Raw genomic sequence first — 19,089 nt, forward strand, 5'->3', positions numbered from 1 at the left:
TTGCTGACCTGTGACCCCATTATTCCCTTTTGGAGTGGCTGTATCAGACATAACATGGGGCTGAGTGACTTCCTGTTTGATTCAGGGAACATATGGCAGCTCCACGAATTCACAGCCTCTCTGCCTCTTGAATATGTTGATTATGGGATGAAAATAAATTCTTTGGGGGTAGAACTGATCCCTTTGGGACCCCCCGTAATCTAAAAGGACACCCAGCAAATTCCAGTTAGACCCACTGATCTTACACTGACCTCTGTGACCTATCCAGAGATTGCTCACTGAGGGTCCCACATTTACCTTGGAGAACCCAAATCCTCGGTCTTCTCCATACACTCAGTGCAGCCCCTAAATCATGCTAGAGTCAACTCTCTTTATTCTAGATTCCCAGGTTGAACAGGCTCTATGGATCCCTGTGTAAGCCCACCCAGGCCTCAGTGAGCACCCCCTCCATACACAGAGCAGTCGCCCACCCAGGGTCTTCCCCAAAGCTCCTGGCCTGTGTGGCCTCCTAGAGCGGTACCGTGGATAGACTGCAATGGCTTTTTCAGGCCATTCTATAGATACGTGGATGTGCCTACATTTGCTTTGTGAATTTTGGTATCATAGTTCACGCAGGCAGGTTCTAAACATGAGGGAGTATCTCAGCCTTCAGGTATCAGATGTTCATGACCGGGTAATCAGAGTCAGGGTCTACACGGTCCCCTGAAATAAACTGGTCCAAAGAGGCAAGTCCATAATAGGGGATGACAGAAGGCTACACAGTTGGCACAAAAGGCCCCACCCAACAGGGCTGGGAAAGGGAGAAAGCAGAGGCAGCTGATAACAAAAGTGCTATCTGAGGCCATTCCCAACAGAGTTCCGAGATCCAGGGCCACACCTGAGCACAAGGCAGTGTCCAGGGTCCCAGTCCAGACGCAGGCCCAGGTCCAGCCAAGCTGGGCACAAGACCAGAGCACCTCAGCAACAAGAGTACCATCAGGGGAGGCCCGAGGGCCGAGCTGTGGCCCGCTGATCCCTCCATTAGAGCCAGGGCTGGTCCAGACGGACTGTGGGGGGCTGGGTGCGATGGACAACCGCAGAGCCTCAGGTGGGGGGAGGAGACAGACAGGTGAGGGAGAGCAGAGGGAAGAGTCCTAAACACAAGAACAGGGCTTGACTGCACAGGCTCAACAAATGAGGGAGTCACACCAACTGGATTTGGAAGCTCAGCGGACACTTGGAGCCCAGGCTCTGCTACTTAACCTGCCATGGACGACTAACTTACCTGCCTCTATAGTCGACTCAGCTACTGGTTGCTTCAGCCATAAACTCACGGATCATCATCTCCCACCTCCCACACAGAGTCACAGGTGTGGACAATAGGGTGACATCTGGGAAAACGCCTGGTCACGTCCCCATTCAGACACTGCATGCCTTTGCTTACTTCACAGTGCTGCGTGGTCATCATCTCACAGCGACACTCCAGATCTCTTTCTTGGGATAAATCATCTGGGGTCTGACGCCAGGTGATACAGAGGGCTAGGGTATCCCACCCGAGCCCAAGGCTTCTGATCTCCTGTCTCCAAATTCACATGCAGGGCTTCAGGCTGGGGACTGAGAAAGACAGTAAGAATCAAATCCTCTCCTCTTTCTCCAACCCACGGGTGCAAGAACTTTCCATGCATGGTTGGAGGCCTGGAATGGGGTCAGTGCTCAGTGGGGCGGGTTAGCTCAAGGACACACAGTCCCCTGTCCACCCTTTAGTCTCATCCAGCAGATGCCTGTAGCAGGTGAGTCACTGCCCAGACTTGTGGGCTCTCCACTTCCATCCTACACACCCAGCGAATGCTCCGCCTGCACTCACTGTCCTAGGACTCATCATCTTCAAAATAATTTACTGGGTTTATGATTATAAAAATAGTATCAATTCATTTTAGAGAACTAGGAAAGTTCAAAAAAGCAAACAGAAAAGCACCACTAATACCTGGCATGTTTGCTTCACCCTGCTTTTCACTTCCATCAGCTTCTGTATTTGCCTGGTTCCTGGGAAATCCATCTGACCTCTGACTGCACCTCCTTGAACCCAAGGAGCCTGAGTCCCAAGGTCCTGCCTTACTCCCTTCGGTCGGCGCAGAAATGGGGCCGTACGGCAAGGGTTAAAGGCATTACTAGTTCGCAGTGATTGAAATGTAATGAGGACAAGACGCTAAATTAAAGCTTATTGCAGAATAAAAGCGTATGTAGTCAGCACTTGTAAGAGGCTACAACGAGATGCCTTGGAGAACCTGGCAATACAATTATGTAGAGTTCAGTGAGTAAAATCCACACACAGATGAGATTGGCTGTCGGCAAAAGTCATTTTAAGTCAAGTCGCCTTACGTGGAGGCAGACATGGTAGCCTAGACTGCTGGCAGAACGTGATTACACACGGAAGCAACAGCCCGGTCAAAGCGCTGATGTATCTGCAGCAAGACGGTGTACGTCTGTGCTGGGACATGGTCTGTGGAGCACAGGGAAGGGAGAGAGGAAGGCAGGCCCCTGGCGTTTCTCCCACCCTGCCCGGGGAGCAGCCCACCGAGGCCCGGCCTCAGCCCGCGGGCAGGTGCTGGCTGGTTAGAGGCCCGCACACCCTCCGCTCTGCTCCCAGGTTCCCTAGCGGCCTCCTGACTCAGCCTCCAGCCACCCTGAGGGGGGGAAAGGTCTACAGAGCCAGCGACTCAGGCAGAGGGCCCAGAACGTGAGGTCTAGGGCCAAGGTACCTGCCTGGTTCAAGTCTGACTCCTACCAAGCTGTGCCACTTGGGGCGAAAATATTCACTCCCTGAGCACTTTTTCCCGATCCATGGAGTGCAGGGCCGAAATCTCCCTCAGGGTTGCTGTGAGGCTTGCCTGCAGAAAGCAGGAAGCTTGGCTAGAATTAGTAATAATAATGCTGGCAGCCTGGGTGTGAGGGGTTTAGCACCGCCTTCGGCCCAGGGCATGATCCTGGAGACCTGGGATCGAGTCCCACGTCGGGCTCCCTGCATGGAGCCTGCTTCTGCCTCTCTCTTTCTCTGTGTCCCTCACGAATAAATAAAATCTTTAAAAAAAATGATAATGCCACTGTTAATACTGACGTGTGAATTTATTCAGCAGTCTCTAGTGAGGTTATTCAATGAAATCCAACCCCAGGAGCTGCTCTTTTTTAGGTGTGAATTAAAGAATCGAGCCTCTGGATTTGCCACGCTGAGGTCTGGACCCTGTGCCTTGGTGGTGAAGCGACTGCACCCCCAAGGACCTGTGGTTAGAACTGTCTCACATGGCCTGTGTAAACCAAATACAAAGCTGTGGCTTTGCTGAACTAAAAACTGTAGGGGAATCTAAGTTTTATTAGTATAAAACGATGTAGACAACAAAAAAGTTCTTGTTACAAAGTGTTCTGGGAGTTGTTGTGAGCAGTTGACCGTATGACCAACATGGGTCATAATACTCACCTGCACTTCATAGTTCTTGTAAAGTCTAAGTGTAATAATGATGTAAACTGCGTATTTCCTGGCACAAAGTAAGCACTCAATACATGTTTCACATTTCACAAGAGCGGGTTTTGGTTTTGGTTTTGTTTAGTTCACAATGTGTTACTTAAACCAGACAGAAGCTCCCCAAGGGAGAAAGCAGGGGGAGAGAATATTCCAAACTCCAAAATATCAGATTTGTGCTGGTACAAAAGAAAAAATTACATTTATTTTACAAGTAAGTATTTTCCTAAAGTATTCTACACAAAGGAAAGTTGAGCTGTCTGTAGGAAAACAATATAATTTTAGGAAATTACAGAAGGGTCAACCTTGTGCTTAAAACTTTAAAGCAGACAGGTGCAAAAACTAGCATAGCACAGTAACTGAATATTGCAAGGTATGAACAGCCTTAAAAAGTGAATGTGGACACAATGATATGGAAGCTCAGTATTAAAGCCTCTAGTGATGATTTGCTTTCAGAACCTGTTCATACTAAGAGCACTGCTTCAGTCTAAACAGAACCCAAAGAACTCAAAGCACTAACAGAAGCATGGCCCTTTCACACGCAGTACAGTCAACTCTCCATGCCCCAGAGTAATGAAAGGGAGCAGTGACATAACATTTTTAAAAGGTAAATAGTTCCAAAATTAATTCTGAGAAGTGCCCTTATACTTCTGTTTTGAGGTGAGAAATACTGACATCCCTGGAATTCACAGCAACGATAGAGCCAGTAGAACTCCTACTTCTTTCCCTCTGCCTTCTCCCCAGTGGCAAGAGGCACATATTGTTTACCAAAAAGCCTAAAATGCAACTGGCCTCCTCAGCTCTGGCTCCCACCTCCTGTCTGGAGATGGGAGTAGGACAGAAAACCGTTAAAATATTTCCCACCTGTAAAAAGCCAAAACATGTCAAATACAACTTTGCAGTCAAGATGGAAAAAAAATCAAGAGCTGACGTATAAATATTAGTTTAACTTGTGCTTTTTTTCCCCTTGCCTGGCAGTATTTATAGCGCCAAACATATCTGGGTATTTTGACAGCTTTCTAAAATAGGTGGTGTCCTGTTACCCAAATAGAGAAATTTGTATAAAAGGAGTTTGTTTTGATTAATCCCAAGAGAATGGTTTCAAATAGGCCAGGAAGTGGAGGTTAAAAAATAAAACCACCAGCCCTAAAACAGTATCAAATCCTAGATCAAATCCAAAAGCTACTTCAGGACAGCCACTTCATGGTTTTGTTCTGGTTTAGGTGGTTTCATTTGTTTTGGTTTTGTATTACCTTGAAGTACATGTCTTCCTCTTCTAGGAAAACAACTGATTTTTCGCCAGGGTTTTCCTCAAATTCTTCAATTCTTAAAAATTACAAGGTAAAAAAATACCTAATTTGACTGTAAAGCCATATTTGTTAATGTACCAAATAGTTTTAACCACAAAAGCATTTTAATTGTTTTGTCTTTTCTCATAAAAGTTGTGAGCATATTTGAAACTTCAAAATTCTAAAATAAATATTGGTTTGATAAGAAAGCTAAATTCCATACAGGACTTACTTTGCATCTTCCACCTAACAGCCTTTACACCAACTTTCAGGTAGTGGGAATGGTGTGCCAGGTTTACATCAAAACCCCCAAAAGCAGTTTCTCCATCCACACAACCCAACTCTTTGCTCTCAGTGAGCAAACTCACACTATAAAGTTTTCATGTATAAGTATTAACCAAAACACTATTTAACATGACTGTTTGAGGTCTATAATACACATCGCAGTCTAAACATTTTCTAAAGTGCCTATAAATATGCTTATACAAATGAGCAATATAGTATCAGGTTTACAGAGAAATTCCTTTATATAATATATAACAGATAGGCCTAGAATTTAAGTTGTAAATATACATTTTTATATCCTTATCAGTTGTTTTTGGAATGCAAGCAAAAGGAAACAATTATGGTTCAATCATATATATGATTTTCAGAGAATTATTAACAGTGCCAGGATAAAGAAATTCTTGCTTGTGCTTGTTTAGAAAAGGCTATTTTGAGATCCAGGAGCATCTGATATTTAGAATCCAATGGAATATCTCCAATTCTATAAAATAGTAGCAAGTGAAGCTTAGTGAGTTTTAATTACAAAGAGATTGTGCAAATATTTAAAGTGATTATCAACCATTTTAAATCCAAAAATTCCATTAAAATCATGGGTAATCTGACTGGCAGCAGTTCAGTAGTTTAAAAAAGAGGAACCTAGGCCGAAGTCATAGATGTTACTGATAAAGGCTCCCGCCCTGACACAGCCAGCTTCAGGTCACAGCCCTGTGACCACATATTTCCATGGCTTTGGAGACCTGGTGGTTGACTCCAATCAGTTTAATGAAGGGGAATGTACGCCCAGAGTTTAGAACTGATAGGAAAGGTGTAGAGAAAGAATACCTTCCATCTGGCCCCCCGGGGGGCTTCAGTTATCTCCCCGCCCAGGGCAGGTTCACCCAGCCTGATGTTGCTGCTACAACCCTGAGTACACAGCGGCTGGCTACACTGCTCGGCTCAAAGGATTGGGCTTCATGCCCTCCCCTTCAGCTGGCTACTCCACCATGGGAGGCACTGAGGACTCGGGCAGGCCCATCAGATGTCTGTCTCCCAGCCATCTGGGCCAGGGAAGCCCCTCTCCCCACCCCTGCCTCCACCTGCCCTTTCCTGTACCCTGCTGTTCTGGAGCCCCTCTCACCACCTTCCTGGTTAGACTAGTTGACTCTTTTAAGTTTTGGTAGCAGGAACTTTATGCTGCATTCTCATCTAGCATAGGAAGTTTTAACTAACACTGTTTTCAAAGGAATATGCATCCTCTGCTTTCTAAACCCTAGGGATGTTTTGGGCACCTAAACCTAACGGAGTGCTTAGAAATCACTTTAGAACTACAGATACAACTAAGAAAGCAGACTCTGCCTACAATGATTTGTGAAGGATGCCAAATGGAGGCTTCAGGCAAGAACACAACGGGCCTCTTCTTATTTCTTAAAATACAAACTAACGTGACAAAGAAGAAATGTGCAAAAATGAGGACAGAGCATGAGATAATGCCACAAGAGCACGCTCATGGTTAAGATATAAGAAATATTTCTCTATCCCCACCTTTGATAGTTCTAGTTTCATTAGGGCCATATTTTAAACTTCCTGGATTCTTAACTACGCCTCACAGAAGGCAGATTTGGAGAAATGGCAGATAAGCAACTCACACAAAAACACCTTATATAAATGCAAATTAGAAGAATTCTGAAGAGAGCTAAATAAGAAAGTGTTATTCACTATTTTGTGAGAGAAAAGAGAACATGTACAACAGACTATGACTATTACTGTAGTAAAGTGAATATTACACAAAATATTTTCTCCTGACTTAGCAGCACACTATTTCAACTGCTTTTGCATTTGCATTAAAAAATCCATGCATCATACTGAATTCTATTCCATTTTCTCACCTAAGCCATTCTAATGCTTCATACAACCAAACGAAGCAGAATTAATCAAACCTATTAGATTCATTCCTAATCCCTAAAGGACTGCTGTCTTTAGCATTTCCATGCTAACTAAAACTATTATTGATTTTTTTTCTTAAGACGTCAGATGTGGCTGCCTCCTAAATATAATATCTATATAACTTCCTAAAAGTTTTCCCCAGATTTGAAGAACAATTAAGAAAACAGGGAAATGCTGAGGAACCCACCCAAGAGGCTAGCTTGAATGCTGCAACACATTCTCCAGCTGCAAGCCTAATCTCTCTCTCCTTGCCCTGGGTTCCCAGAGCACTCTGGATCCCGTGACCTGCATTGTTGGCCCAGTCCTCTGTTGGACCGTGGACCCCCTGCTGTCAGGAGTCAGGGCTCATTCAGTCTGCATGCCCATGCTGCACCCTGCAGAGCGGAGGCACTCAGCTAAAGCTGGACTGAACATGAAACTTCAGCTGTCAGCTCTTCTTCAGTGAAGGTCAAGCTCCACCCCAGATCATGCACAGTATGCGACCACTGGCCATAACTAGGCGTTGAACGGGGTCTTCGGGAACCTCCAAAAGTAAGCCGAGGCAACAGTGGCCCAGACCCATGCAGGTGGTGGGAAGAAGGGAAAAGGGACAGAATGGCACCTACTGGTGCCCGCTCTGTTCCCCTCTCATGAGCTGATTCCCGTATGACCCTAGCAGGGGAAGGATCCCTGTCAGCACTCAAGAGGAAGGCCTAGAGGGGTGTGTGTGTGTGTGTGTGTGTGTGTGTGTGTGTGTAGAACTGGCTCCTTCACTGCCTCCTTCACTCTTCACTCCGGGTAGCTCCTCAACCTGATCCATGATACTCTGCCATCATCATGTCATTGCTTTCAAAGTTCCCCGTGAAATTAAGGCTGGGTCACAATTCATGACACCAGATGCTACATAGAAAATAAGTCGAGATACAAAAGAAAACCATTTATAAGAAAAAGAATGTCTCAGTTATAAGACTAATGTAAGAGTGATGCTAATCAGCAGATGGTTGTTAGAGAGGGGTAGAAAATACCAACTGCATTGGAAAAAGGATCCATCAGACAAAAGTACAAAAGCTCAGCATGGATCAGAGGCCATGGCTTCCTGCTTTGACTTCTCACACGGTGGTTTCTATTGTCTCAATCACTTCCAGATCAGACTGCGAGGGGGAGAGAAGGGTGCACTCATCCGGCTCCCAGCTGCTCTCTGGACTGTAATCTTCCTCTGAACTCAGTTCTGCTCCTTCTTCCGTGTCCTCATCACACGATTCCACATAGTGAGCCCCGATCGCATTGATCCCGGAGTCCTCAGAACTCGAGGGAGAAGAGCAGTGATCTATTTTTGGTGTATTGCTCTCTCTTGAAATTAAGGCATCGTGTGCAGAGACCTCCTCAGGGCTCATTTTGTGGGAATGCGGCGCTGGCTGCTTCTGCACATAACACATCTTCCCATTAATACATTTAACCTGATAGTTGTCGATAAAGAGGTCTGAGATCATACAGTACCTTGGTGAGTCAGGGGGGAGGGGTGGCTGGAAGACAGATGCAAATTTCAAAAAGTGTTCAGTGAGTGACACTGAGATCTGAATGGTGTTTGTGGGTTCTCGAGGCTTTGCAGGAATCTCAGTACTTGGAAGCTGCTCCACAGGGGTCATAGGCTGATACACATATTTACCTGTGGGGAACACAAAAAAGGTGGTTAAACTCTAAGAGTATAACACAAACTACATTAACGTAGCTATACCAGTTTCCTTCTGAGGACTCAGATGTTTTAAAAAATATTTTAACATCAAAAGAAACCAGTAACGGAATCATTCAACATTGTTATAATCAATGAAAAATACAGCATAGTACATAATAACATTATGGTATTTTCATCTAAGAAACTCAACACACTATAAGTTTTAATTTATGTCTTTCTAATATCTCTGAAGTGGGTATACACTAAAATATTTATTTTACAGACAATTTTAAACGTTCTACCCTTCACACTATAGTACCAAATGTCCACCGTATAGTATGGTAAAAAAACATGCTATAAAATAGCATACTATAAAATTCTAATTCCATTCTATCTTTAATAATTAAGTATTAACATATGTGTTAATATATACATTTAAAAACTGAAGGACTATATACCAATTTATTATCAGGATTACAGAAAACTTTCACATTTTAGGTTTCTGTTTTAATCAGAATATATATATGCACACAGATTTAATAGGTAATGGTCTACAGAGTTGTCTAGCTACCAGCAATGGCTGGGGCAAGGTAATAAGGTGTTAAATGATCTCTTTCAAGACCCAAGCTCATCCATGGCCCAATAAAGAGATGTTCTCCCTGCCACCACTCCACTAGCACTGAACAACCCAAGCCAGGAGAAGCAAGGGTAGGAATGGTGTAGGGGGTGACCGATTAGGTATTTCCAGGAAACCAAGAAGCTTATCTCCAAACTTTCTGCTCTGAGCAGGGTTTCACATAGTTCATCATGGAAAAGAACCCTAAATAGATTTGTTCCTAATGTGTCTCTTTCTTCTTTCTCTTTTACTTCACTCAACATTTTGCAAGCCTCTTGAGTATCATGTGCTAAGGAAACAGAGAGGAGTCTGTACATTTAAAATGACTTCAAAATAGAAATTTGGAAATAAAACAAACAAACAAAAAGCCAAATCTGAAAAACTCAGACAAAGCAACAACAACTTGTTGGCACCATCTTGGGTTTTTCCTAATACAGTTGATTATCAATCAGTACATACTGTATCTTCTGCGTATTTATGACAGTGCTTTTTAACCTTAGCACTATTGCTATTTTAGACCAGATAATTCCTTGTTGTAGGGGGCTGTCCTATACACTGTAGGGTGTTTAGCAGCATCCCTGACATCTACCCATTTAGAAGCCTGCACCTCCTCTGCAGGCTATGACAATCAAAACTGTCTCCAGATATTGCCATAGATTCTTAGGGGTCAGAATCGCCCTGGCTGAGAACTACTGCCTCATGGGTGTCTCTTTCTAAGCAACTCACTCATTGTGCATGGCACCTGCTCCTGTTTATTTCTTGGTCACACTGGAAATTCTAGGACAGAAATCACATTGTAAGGAAAACTACCTTAGACGTTTTAACAACTTATTTAGGCTTTGGAAGAACAGTAATTTCAGATCAGAAATGTGAGCAGCAAACTAGGCCATAAATAGTGCAACATCAGTAATCTATTAAGATCAATCAGCCTACCTATATTTTTTTTATTTCTGCTTCCTATTGTACAAAATGTAGGCTTAGTTGTTATAATTTCATTATAATTAGATTCCTCAAAAAATACATTCAGCTTCATTCTGGAGTAACACACGGAAAAGGTACATTTAAAACTGTTAAGCCTTGGGTTCCTAGGTCTGCTTTGAAGCCTGGACATATATCATGCAAACCCAATATGGTCTGATAAAAATACAAGTGAGAAGAACCCATCACACCTCCCTGGGGAACTATGTTTCAAATATACCAGTTATCTTTTTTTAAAAAGACTTTATTTGACAGAGAGCCAGAGAGCACAAGTAGGGGAATGGCAGAGAGAGAGGTAGAAGCAAGCTCCCCGATGAGCAGCAAGCCTGACATGGGGCTCGATCCCAGGACTCTGGGACTATGATCTGAGCTGACGACGGATGCTTAACCAACTGAGCCACCCAGGAGCCCCTCAAATATGCCAGTTATCTTTATTTCTTTATTATCTGTAAAGACAGTATAGCATTACTACTTTCCAAGAAAAGTTCAAATCAACAGGATTAATAGTTTGGTATAATAGGACCTCCACATCCAAGCATCACAGGCATTATCAGCTGAAGGGGAAAAGAAGGCAAAACTTTGAGCCTCCCCTCCAATCCTCTAGCCCCAAGAGAAAGACAAAGACATGTCCTGCAAGGGCAGAGAAGGGACTACTTGCAGATCTTGGGGGACCACTCTCCTTATGTTCACAGAGCGGCGAATAAAACACCTGGAATGGAGGTTGGTCTTTTCTATTCTTGGCTGCTGGACTGGTGGTGACTGAATTCAGGAGGCTGTGGATGACAGGCACTCAAGAAATGCCTGCAGTAGGATGCTCATGAAGTTCATTCTGGCCCAAGTGACCTTTGGTTTAGTTATCCACTTGTCACAACTGTAGAAGTTTACAGAAGTTCTTCCTTAGACTCACAGGGTTCAGGGTTTATTTAGGCCACAGGAGGAGGGACTCCATTAAGCTTGACTTTGGGACTTTTGTAACCACTCTGTCCTACTCTCACTTACCCCACGTGGCCCTACCCTCTTTTCCTCCTTTGTGCTTCTTCAAGAATTCTTTGCTCTTTCTCCTCATCTCAGTACTTCTATGTCTTTCTTTCTCTAGTCCTGTCTTCTCCAAAGCTCTGTTTTTCTTCCTTGAAGTGTAGCAAAAGAGAAATGCAGCTGGGAGACAAAGATGTGCAGAATACTGCATTCCAGATCCCATCTGCTTCTGTAAGTTACACCTATTAAATATGCTTACTCTGAGCTAAGGTGACAGCCCATTATCTGGTGGCATGGGGATACAGATGCAAAGAGGAAGGCACAGGAGAAAAAAAAACAGTAAAGATGAAAAAAATTAAAAATAAAAAAACAGTAAAGATGGCCAGATGAGAAAGTAGGTTTAGTAAACATCTTTCAAACATCAATTATGATATAAATACTACATTGCTTTTCTTATAAACACATAATTAACAGGAAAAAACAAACTCTATTAAGGATTTGGTTTTGTAAAGAGTCCAGAAGGGTTTGTACTTTGCTCCACTCCCCAGTAACTTCTGTCTTGTGATATACTATACTGGGAGTCTACGTTTGTAATGATAGCCCTGAAGCATCACAAGATTCTGAATTACCAGAGAAATTCAATTATGTCTGCTATACTGTACTTACTAAGGGAAAAAATGAACTAACACACTGCAAAAGCAAGGACTGAAACAAAGGGGGTAACTGGCCACTTAGCCAGGAAATTCAATAACCACTATACTCTGTTCTCTGGACAGTCCTTTTAATTAAGGGTTTACTATGCTACTTAAAGAAATAAATAGATGAGAACTTTTAAAACTTAAAAATCTCTAAAAGGAAAAGATTCTGAGAGATAGGACTTGCAGAACAGAAAGTAGAGAGAGTAAAAGAAAAATCTAGATATAATCCAGCAGTTTCACCTCTGGGTATATACCCAAAAGAAATGAAAGCAAGGTCTTAAAGAGAGCAGTTGCATAACTATGTTCACAGCAGCATTATTCCCAGTAGCCAAAAGGTGAAAGCAACCCAACTGTCTATTGCCAGATCAGTGGAAAAACAAGATGTGGAAGAGATATACAATGAATATTATCCAGGCTTAAAGAGTAAGGCAATCCATGCTACAACATGGATGACCCTTAAAGACAAAATACTTAAGTGAATTAAGCCAGTCACCAAAAGACAAATACTACATGTATGATATGACTTATATGAGCCACCTAGATTAGACGAATTCACATAGGCAGAAAACAGAATAGTGATGGCCAGTGGATAAGAGAGAACAAGGAGCTGTTTAATGGGTATAGAGTTTCAGTTTTATAGGATGAAAAGAGTTCTGGAGATGGACAGTGGTGATGGTTATACCACAATATAAATGTAGTTGATACCACTGAATTATACACTTTAAAACAGTTACGATAGTAAATTTTATGTGTATTTTACCACAATTTTCAATACTAAAAAAATCAGTATAATTTACTATATCAACAGACTGGAGGGGAAACTCCATAGGACTCAGAGTATATAAAGAATTCTTACAACTCAGTAACAAAACAAGCAGCCGAATTTTAAAAAAGAGTGAGGCTGGGTGCCTGCATGGTTAAGTTGGTTGGGTCTCCAACTCCTGACTTCAGCTCAGGTCATGATCTTGGGGTTGTGAGACCAAGCCCTACATTGGGCTCCCCACTCAACAGGGAGTCTGCTTGGGATTCTCTCCCTCCCTTTCCCCCTCCCCCTGCTCGCATGCTCTCAAGCACGTGCTCTCCCTCTCTCTGGGGTAAATAAATCTTTTTTTTTTTTTTTTTTAAAGAGTGAGGTTATATAAGGGCAACAACAGGAATCCTTGTAGTGATGGAAATGTTCTGTAATTTGACCACATCACTATCAATATCTTGGTTATGATAATGAATAACTGCTTTACAACTATAGCTGTCACTAGGGAAAAGCAGGTAAAGGATATATGGAATCTCTGTATTTTTCGTAAAAGTACACGTGACTCTACAATTTTTTTCAAAATAAAAAATATAATTTAAAACAATGGGGAAAAATCCCCAAAGAAGTGATGTTGGACCCTTTTCAATGCATTTTATTAGGAGATAACATGCTGCTGATCTCATTACAGATGATGGTAACTTTGAGCACTTGTTTAATGTGGTATCTAAGTTTCTCCAATTGAAAAGTTAGTAATTTTTCTTTATATCATTAAGAATCTTTGTGAAAAGAGAATTCTGAGACTGTGCAAAGATCCCATTTGTCACCATACTTTCACTTACTAACTTAAGTATGCACAGGTGTATCTGGTCTATTGTGGTGTTTTTGTCCAACAGTTACTTCCTATTTCTATCATTACTTCTATATTTATTAATTAGAATTCTATGTAAGCAAGAGCCATTCCTTCTCCTTCATTTATTTTTTCAATTATTTAAATTAAGCATGATTCATAGGTCTTTATTTTATTCTATGGATTGTAATCCACTGCTATCATTATTTACTTTGCAGCTCAAATGTCCCATATTTAACTCTGGGCTCCTTCAAGTGAGCACCTGTGTCCTCTCACCATGCCCCCATCCTTGTTTGGAGACTTTCTTGCTTTCTGGCATCATAGGATGTTACTGGCTTATCTTGTACTTCCACGCCCCAGTCAAGGAATCAGCCATTTTTCCATAGAGCCCTAGTGCCTTTTCTTAAGAACTTAAAACATCCTTAAGCTTGTTCTCAAAATATTCCCAGGAAGCAGTCTTAGCTGGCTAATGACTAAATCATTCACTAAATTCATCCATAGGGAAGTGAATACTAAACCTCATTACAGTACTTAATATTCATTAAAAAAATATCAAAAAATAAAAATATAGGTCACAAACACATTAGCTTATCTGGAATCTTTTTCAAGGGAGCTGAAATCATTTTCTCAATAATGAAGCTGACTATACAACAACAGTAAGATCACAAAAACCAATTGTGATCCACAGTGAAAAATAATTTTCAGACATCCTGTTTCTTTTTTAGGGAACCTGGTTCAACATTTTCAGCTGTTTCTCAACTAGAGGCTGATCAAGACCACAAGATAAGTAACTTCCACTATTCTTTTGGAATCTGAGTTCATAACTATCTTGACCGTTTTCCCCCGTTAGTGTTTAGCAATAATATTAGTACATATTTTTTAAACAATGCCTTGATGGGATACTAAGAAAGATTTATGTTCTCATTCTGATTCTTTGGTTTAAAAAAGAGAAAAGGAAGAAGAAACAGAATATTTAATTACTTTCTCAAGCTCATGTAACACAACAGAAGTCAGTTCTAGAACCCAAACCTTGTGGTCATATTTGTTCCCTATGAGGGTACTCATTATTTCATTAATACAGTTTAGATAATGCTCTTATTATTTACACTGTCATTCTCTACCATTAACTTCAGCTAATATTCCAATGTGTAACACAGTGTAAATACATAGCAGATTTATTTCCTTGAAAGAATTTCTTTCTTTAGGTTTTAGAGCACAAAGGAAAGGGGAAAAGAAAACCCAGATAAATGTAAAAAATAATTTATATGCCCTGTGAAGCTATTGTATGCACTTCGTTAAACTATTTTTTAGAACAATTGTGCATTTTGATTCTTAAAAAAGATCCTTTGGGAGGGAAATGAGCTTTTTGCTTTAACAGATAGTTTTCAGGACTATTAAATGTGTGTCCCCTTGACATATGAAGTACACTGCTCTCAGGGAATACAAAGTAATTTTAAAATTAGCCTTAGCAAAATATAATTAGAAAAAAATGAGTGGCCTAAGGGAAATTGCATCCACAGTTCAGTTCTTTGATTTTATATAGTGAATCATGATTATGTTTATTTGATTCCCAAGGGCATTCATTATACTGAAAGTAATGTTAAATATCCTTAGTCAGCTATTTCTGCAATATACATTATTTACTAAGTTGAGTAGCATATCACAAACTAAAAACAAAAGACCATAGTTACTATGTATACATCTATACTTTTTTTTTTTTTACTATAACCAATATTTTTTTGTGGCCTTATCTGATACCCTGCCCCATTGGCAGTCAATATGCCATATTTTTATACTTCAATCTAGGAGAACGTTAAAGTTTATATACTGCCCAATATGTTAAAGTCCTCAATCAGAACTTTATGCAAGATCATACAGTTTCTTTGATTTTCAAACTGGATAACCTTTAGCACATATTAATGTAAAGCAAAACACTAGTGAGACAGAGTATCAGGAGCATGGATTATTTACTCATTTAACTACTATTTATTGACTATCTACAATGTTTATACTACTAAATCAGATGCTATGGGGAAATAAAAATACACCATGCAGTCATCATGCTTTGAGGAGCTCCTAGTTAAACTGGAGGTAGGGGTAGAAGATAATAAAGTAAAATTAAATTAAGAACTGAGTAAAACAAAGCTGTAATCATCAAGACACTGTGGTACTGGCACAAAAACAGACACATAGGTCAATGGAACAGAACAGAGAACCCAGAAATGGGCCCTCAACTCTACAGTCAACTAATATTTGACAAAGCAGGAAAGAACATTCACTGGAAAAAGGACAGTCTCTTCAATAAATGGTGCTGGGAAAATTGGACAGCCACATGCAGAAAAATGAAACTAGACCATTCTCTTACACCATACACAAAGATAAACTCAAAATGGAGGAAGGATCTAGCAATAATCGCGCCTCGGATAAACTTCATTGGCTATGATACTGCCACTGTGCAAAGCTTGGATGAAAGATCTAAATGTGAGACAAGAATCAATCAAAATCCTAGAGAACACAGGCAACACCCTTTTTGAACTTGGCCACTGCAACTTCTTACAAGATACATCTATGAAGGCAAGGGAAACAAAAGCAAAAATGAACTATTGGGACTTAAGATAAAAACCTTCTGCACAGCAAAAGAAACAGTCAACAAAACTAAAAGACAACCTACAGAATGGAAGAAGATATTTGCAAATGACGTATCAGATAAAGGGCTAGTATCAAAGATCTATAAAGAACTTATCAAAAAGAAACAAAACAATCCAAAGATGAAATGGGCAAAAGACATGAACAGAAATTTCACCAAAGAATACATACACATGGCCAACAAGCACATGAGAAAATGCTCCACATCACTTGCCATCAGGGAAATACAAATCAAAACCACATTAAGATACCACCTCACACACCAGTGAGAATGGGGAAAATTAACAAGGCAGGAAACAACAAATGTTGGAGAGGATGCGGAGAAAGGGGAACCCTCTTGCACTGTTGGTGGGAATGTGAACCGGTGCAGCCACTCTGGAAAACTGTGTGGAGGTTCCTCAAAGAGTTAAAAATACAGCTACCCTACGACCAGCAACTGTGCTACTGGGTATTTAATGTACCCCAAAGATACAAATGCAGTGAAACGTCGGGACACCTGCACCCCAATGTTCATAGCAGCAATGTTCACAATAGCCAAACTGTGGAAGGAGCCTTGGTGTCCATCGACAGATGAATGGATAAAGAAGCTGTGGTCTATGTATACAGTGGAATATTACTCAGCCATACGCATCATTTGCTTCAACGTGGATGGAACTGGAGGGTGTTATGCTGAGTGAAGTAAGTCAATTGGAGAAGGACCATCATTATACGGTTTCCCTCATATGGGGAATATAAGGGATAGTGAAAGAGATTATAGAGGAAAGAAGGGGAACATGAGTGGGAAAAATTAGAGAGGGTGACAAAACACGAGAGACTCCTAACTCTGGGAAACGAACAAGGGGTAGTGGAAGGGGGGATGGGGTGACTGGGTGATGGGCACTGAGGAGGGCACTTGAGGGGATGAGCACTGGGTGTTATACTATATGTTGGCAAATCGAACTCCAAAAAAATCTTACATATATGTGTGTGTGTGGTGTGTGTGTGTGTATGTACGAACTGAGAAAAACTATATGAATATATACAAGGGCATTTACCAAGCAACAGAACAGGATTGCAGCTTTTACAGGACCAGTAAAAGATAGAGACCTGGGGAGTAGCACATAGAACCACCCCAGAGCAGTTCAGAGCTGGAAGTGTCAGCACTCTAGGTTCATAGGCTTGACCAAAAGAGCAAAGGAGAATAAAATTTGCAAGGAAGATGGAGGATAGGGCTCAGCATCCAAGGCCATGGTTCGTGTTTTGGTGATGATAAAGCACTGAAGGTTACCACGGAGGCATATAACAACAATGCAAGAAGGACTTTATAAAGAATTCAGTCTGGTAAAGAAGTACAACTAGACCAAAAAGAGAAGAGATGAGGGTTCAGAGGAGGCTCATGGATTTTCATGCATGATATTCTGATCTAACGTCAAATGGCTTAGGAAAGGAAGGAACATGGAAGACATGCTAGGAAGGTGACAGATCCTGGGGTTAAAGGCAAGGACTAGGTAATCAAATGCACCTGGATATGAATCCCAACTCTGAGACTTATTAGCTATTTGACCTTTATGAGACTGTTAACATTCCACGTTTCTCATTTCTTCAGTGTAAAAGTGGTTAGCAATATCTACCTTTTAACAGCTTTAACTCAGTGTCTGGCACATGGTAAAGATTCTATTATGGTGTTACTTACAGAAGGCAGGGGCTGCCTACCAGTCTCCAAGCCACTCTACAGACTTTACAAATTGCCATGTAGCCAAGCCCTGCCAAGCCCATGACTACCCTCATCTTCAGTCTCTAGGATCCCCCAAGGGCACTCAGTTTCCCTATTTAGCTTAGCCCGTAAACTTCTCTCTGACCACAGCTCTCTGCCACCCTACCTTCACCACCTATCCCCCAAACCCTACAATCCACTTTTACATTTGCTGTCACTCCTTCTCAACTAATATTTATTGAGCTTCACTTGGGTACCAGGTCTTAAATTAGGGACATGGCGTTAAAACAGCAAGAAGATCAGACTGCATCCCTGCCCTTATGGAAGGGGGATATATTTGAACGAATAATCACACAAAAAGATATGTAATTACAAACCATAAAAATCAATGGCATAAAGTGATAGAAAAAGCAGAATCAGTGATTACAAATTACATGTGGGATGCATGATTCGGACCAGAGGAGGGTGGAGGTGTGGTGTCAGGCAAGACATCTTCGAGAAAATGACTGTGGTACATGTCACCTCAGAACTGAGTAGCATTTACCAGGCAAAATAGGGGAAGAGCCAGAGTGGCTGAAACATAATGAGCAAGAGGGAGAACGGTAAGAGATGAGAGTCATGGAGGCCAGATCATGCAGGGCCCTAGTGGCCATGTTAAAGATTGAGGATTTTATCTTGTACAATAGAAAGACACTGAATAGTTTTAAGGAGAGAGTAACATGACCGGCTTTGCCTTCCTACGTGCTTCCACTTCTATCTGCTCCTCTCACAGTAGGGCACAGACAATGCTAATCTAAAGCACTTGACGAGACTTCAACAATTAAGCCACCATCCCTTTCCCAGCTTCTCACTCAGATCTTGACTTAAGACAAATAGGTGAAAAGACTGGGGGAGGCAGAAGAACTACCACTCAGCAACCAGGACTGGGCAAGAGCCCTTTAGTAACAGACCTCTACAATGCCCATTGCTCTGAGCCACACTTTTGACACCCTGAAGTATGGGCAGGTGTCACAGTGAGACCTGCCCTAAATAAAGCATTTCTGAAGGTGCCATAAACCAACAAGAGAAAAGCTGTTTGCCACATTTATCATTTTACAGAGCAGCCGGTCTGAACAGAGGTATAATGAAGGCTCTATACTTCCTTAAGCCATATTTAGTTCTACCTGAAGCCAACTCTTCCAGTTTAAAGGATAGGTAGAAGCAACAAACTCTTGTGTATTTTAACCAATACCTGCCAGTAAACA

At 41.6% G+C, this 19,089-nt stretch overlaps 1 protein-coding gene across 1 annotated transcript in view; it reads right to left on the reverse strand.

Annotated features, from left to right (window-relative positions):
* Positions 1–3,181: 3,181 nt before the first annotated feature.
* Positions 3,182–19,089, reverse strand: part of CUNH3orf70 (chromosome unknown C3orf70 homolog) — a 77,742-nt gene continuing 61,834 nt past the window's right edge. Inside the window, exon 2 of the mRNA XM_055308475.1 lies at positions 3,182–8,635. Coding sequence (XP_055164450.1) covers positions 8,079–8,635 — 557 coding nt within the window. The 3' untranslated portion in view covers positions 3,182–8,078. The remainder of the gene's footprint in view (positions 8,636–19,089) is intronic.

The sequence above is a fragment of the Nyctereutes procyonoides genome, unplaced genomic scaffold, assembly GCF_905146905.1.
Source record: "Nyctereutes procyonoides isolate TBG_1078 unplaced genomic scaffold, NYPRO_anot_genome, whole genome shotgun sequence".
NCBI lineage: Eukaryota > Metazoa > Chordata > Mammalia > Carnivora > Canidae > Nyctereutes > Nyctereutes procyonoides.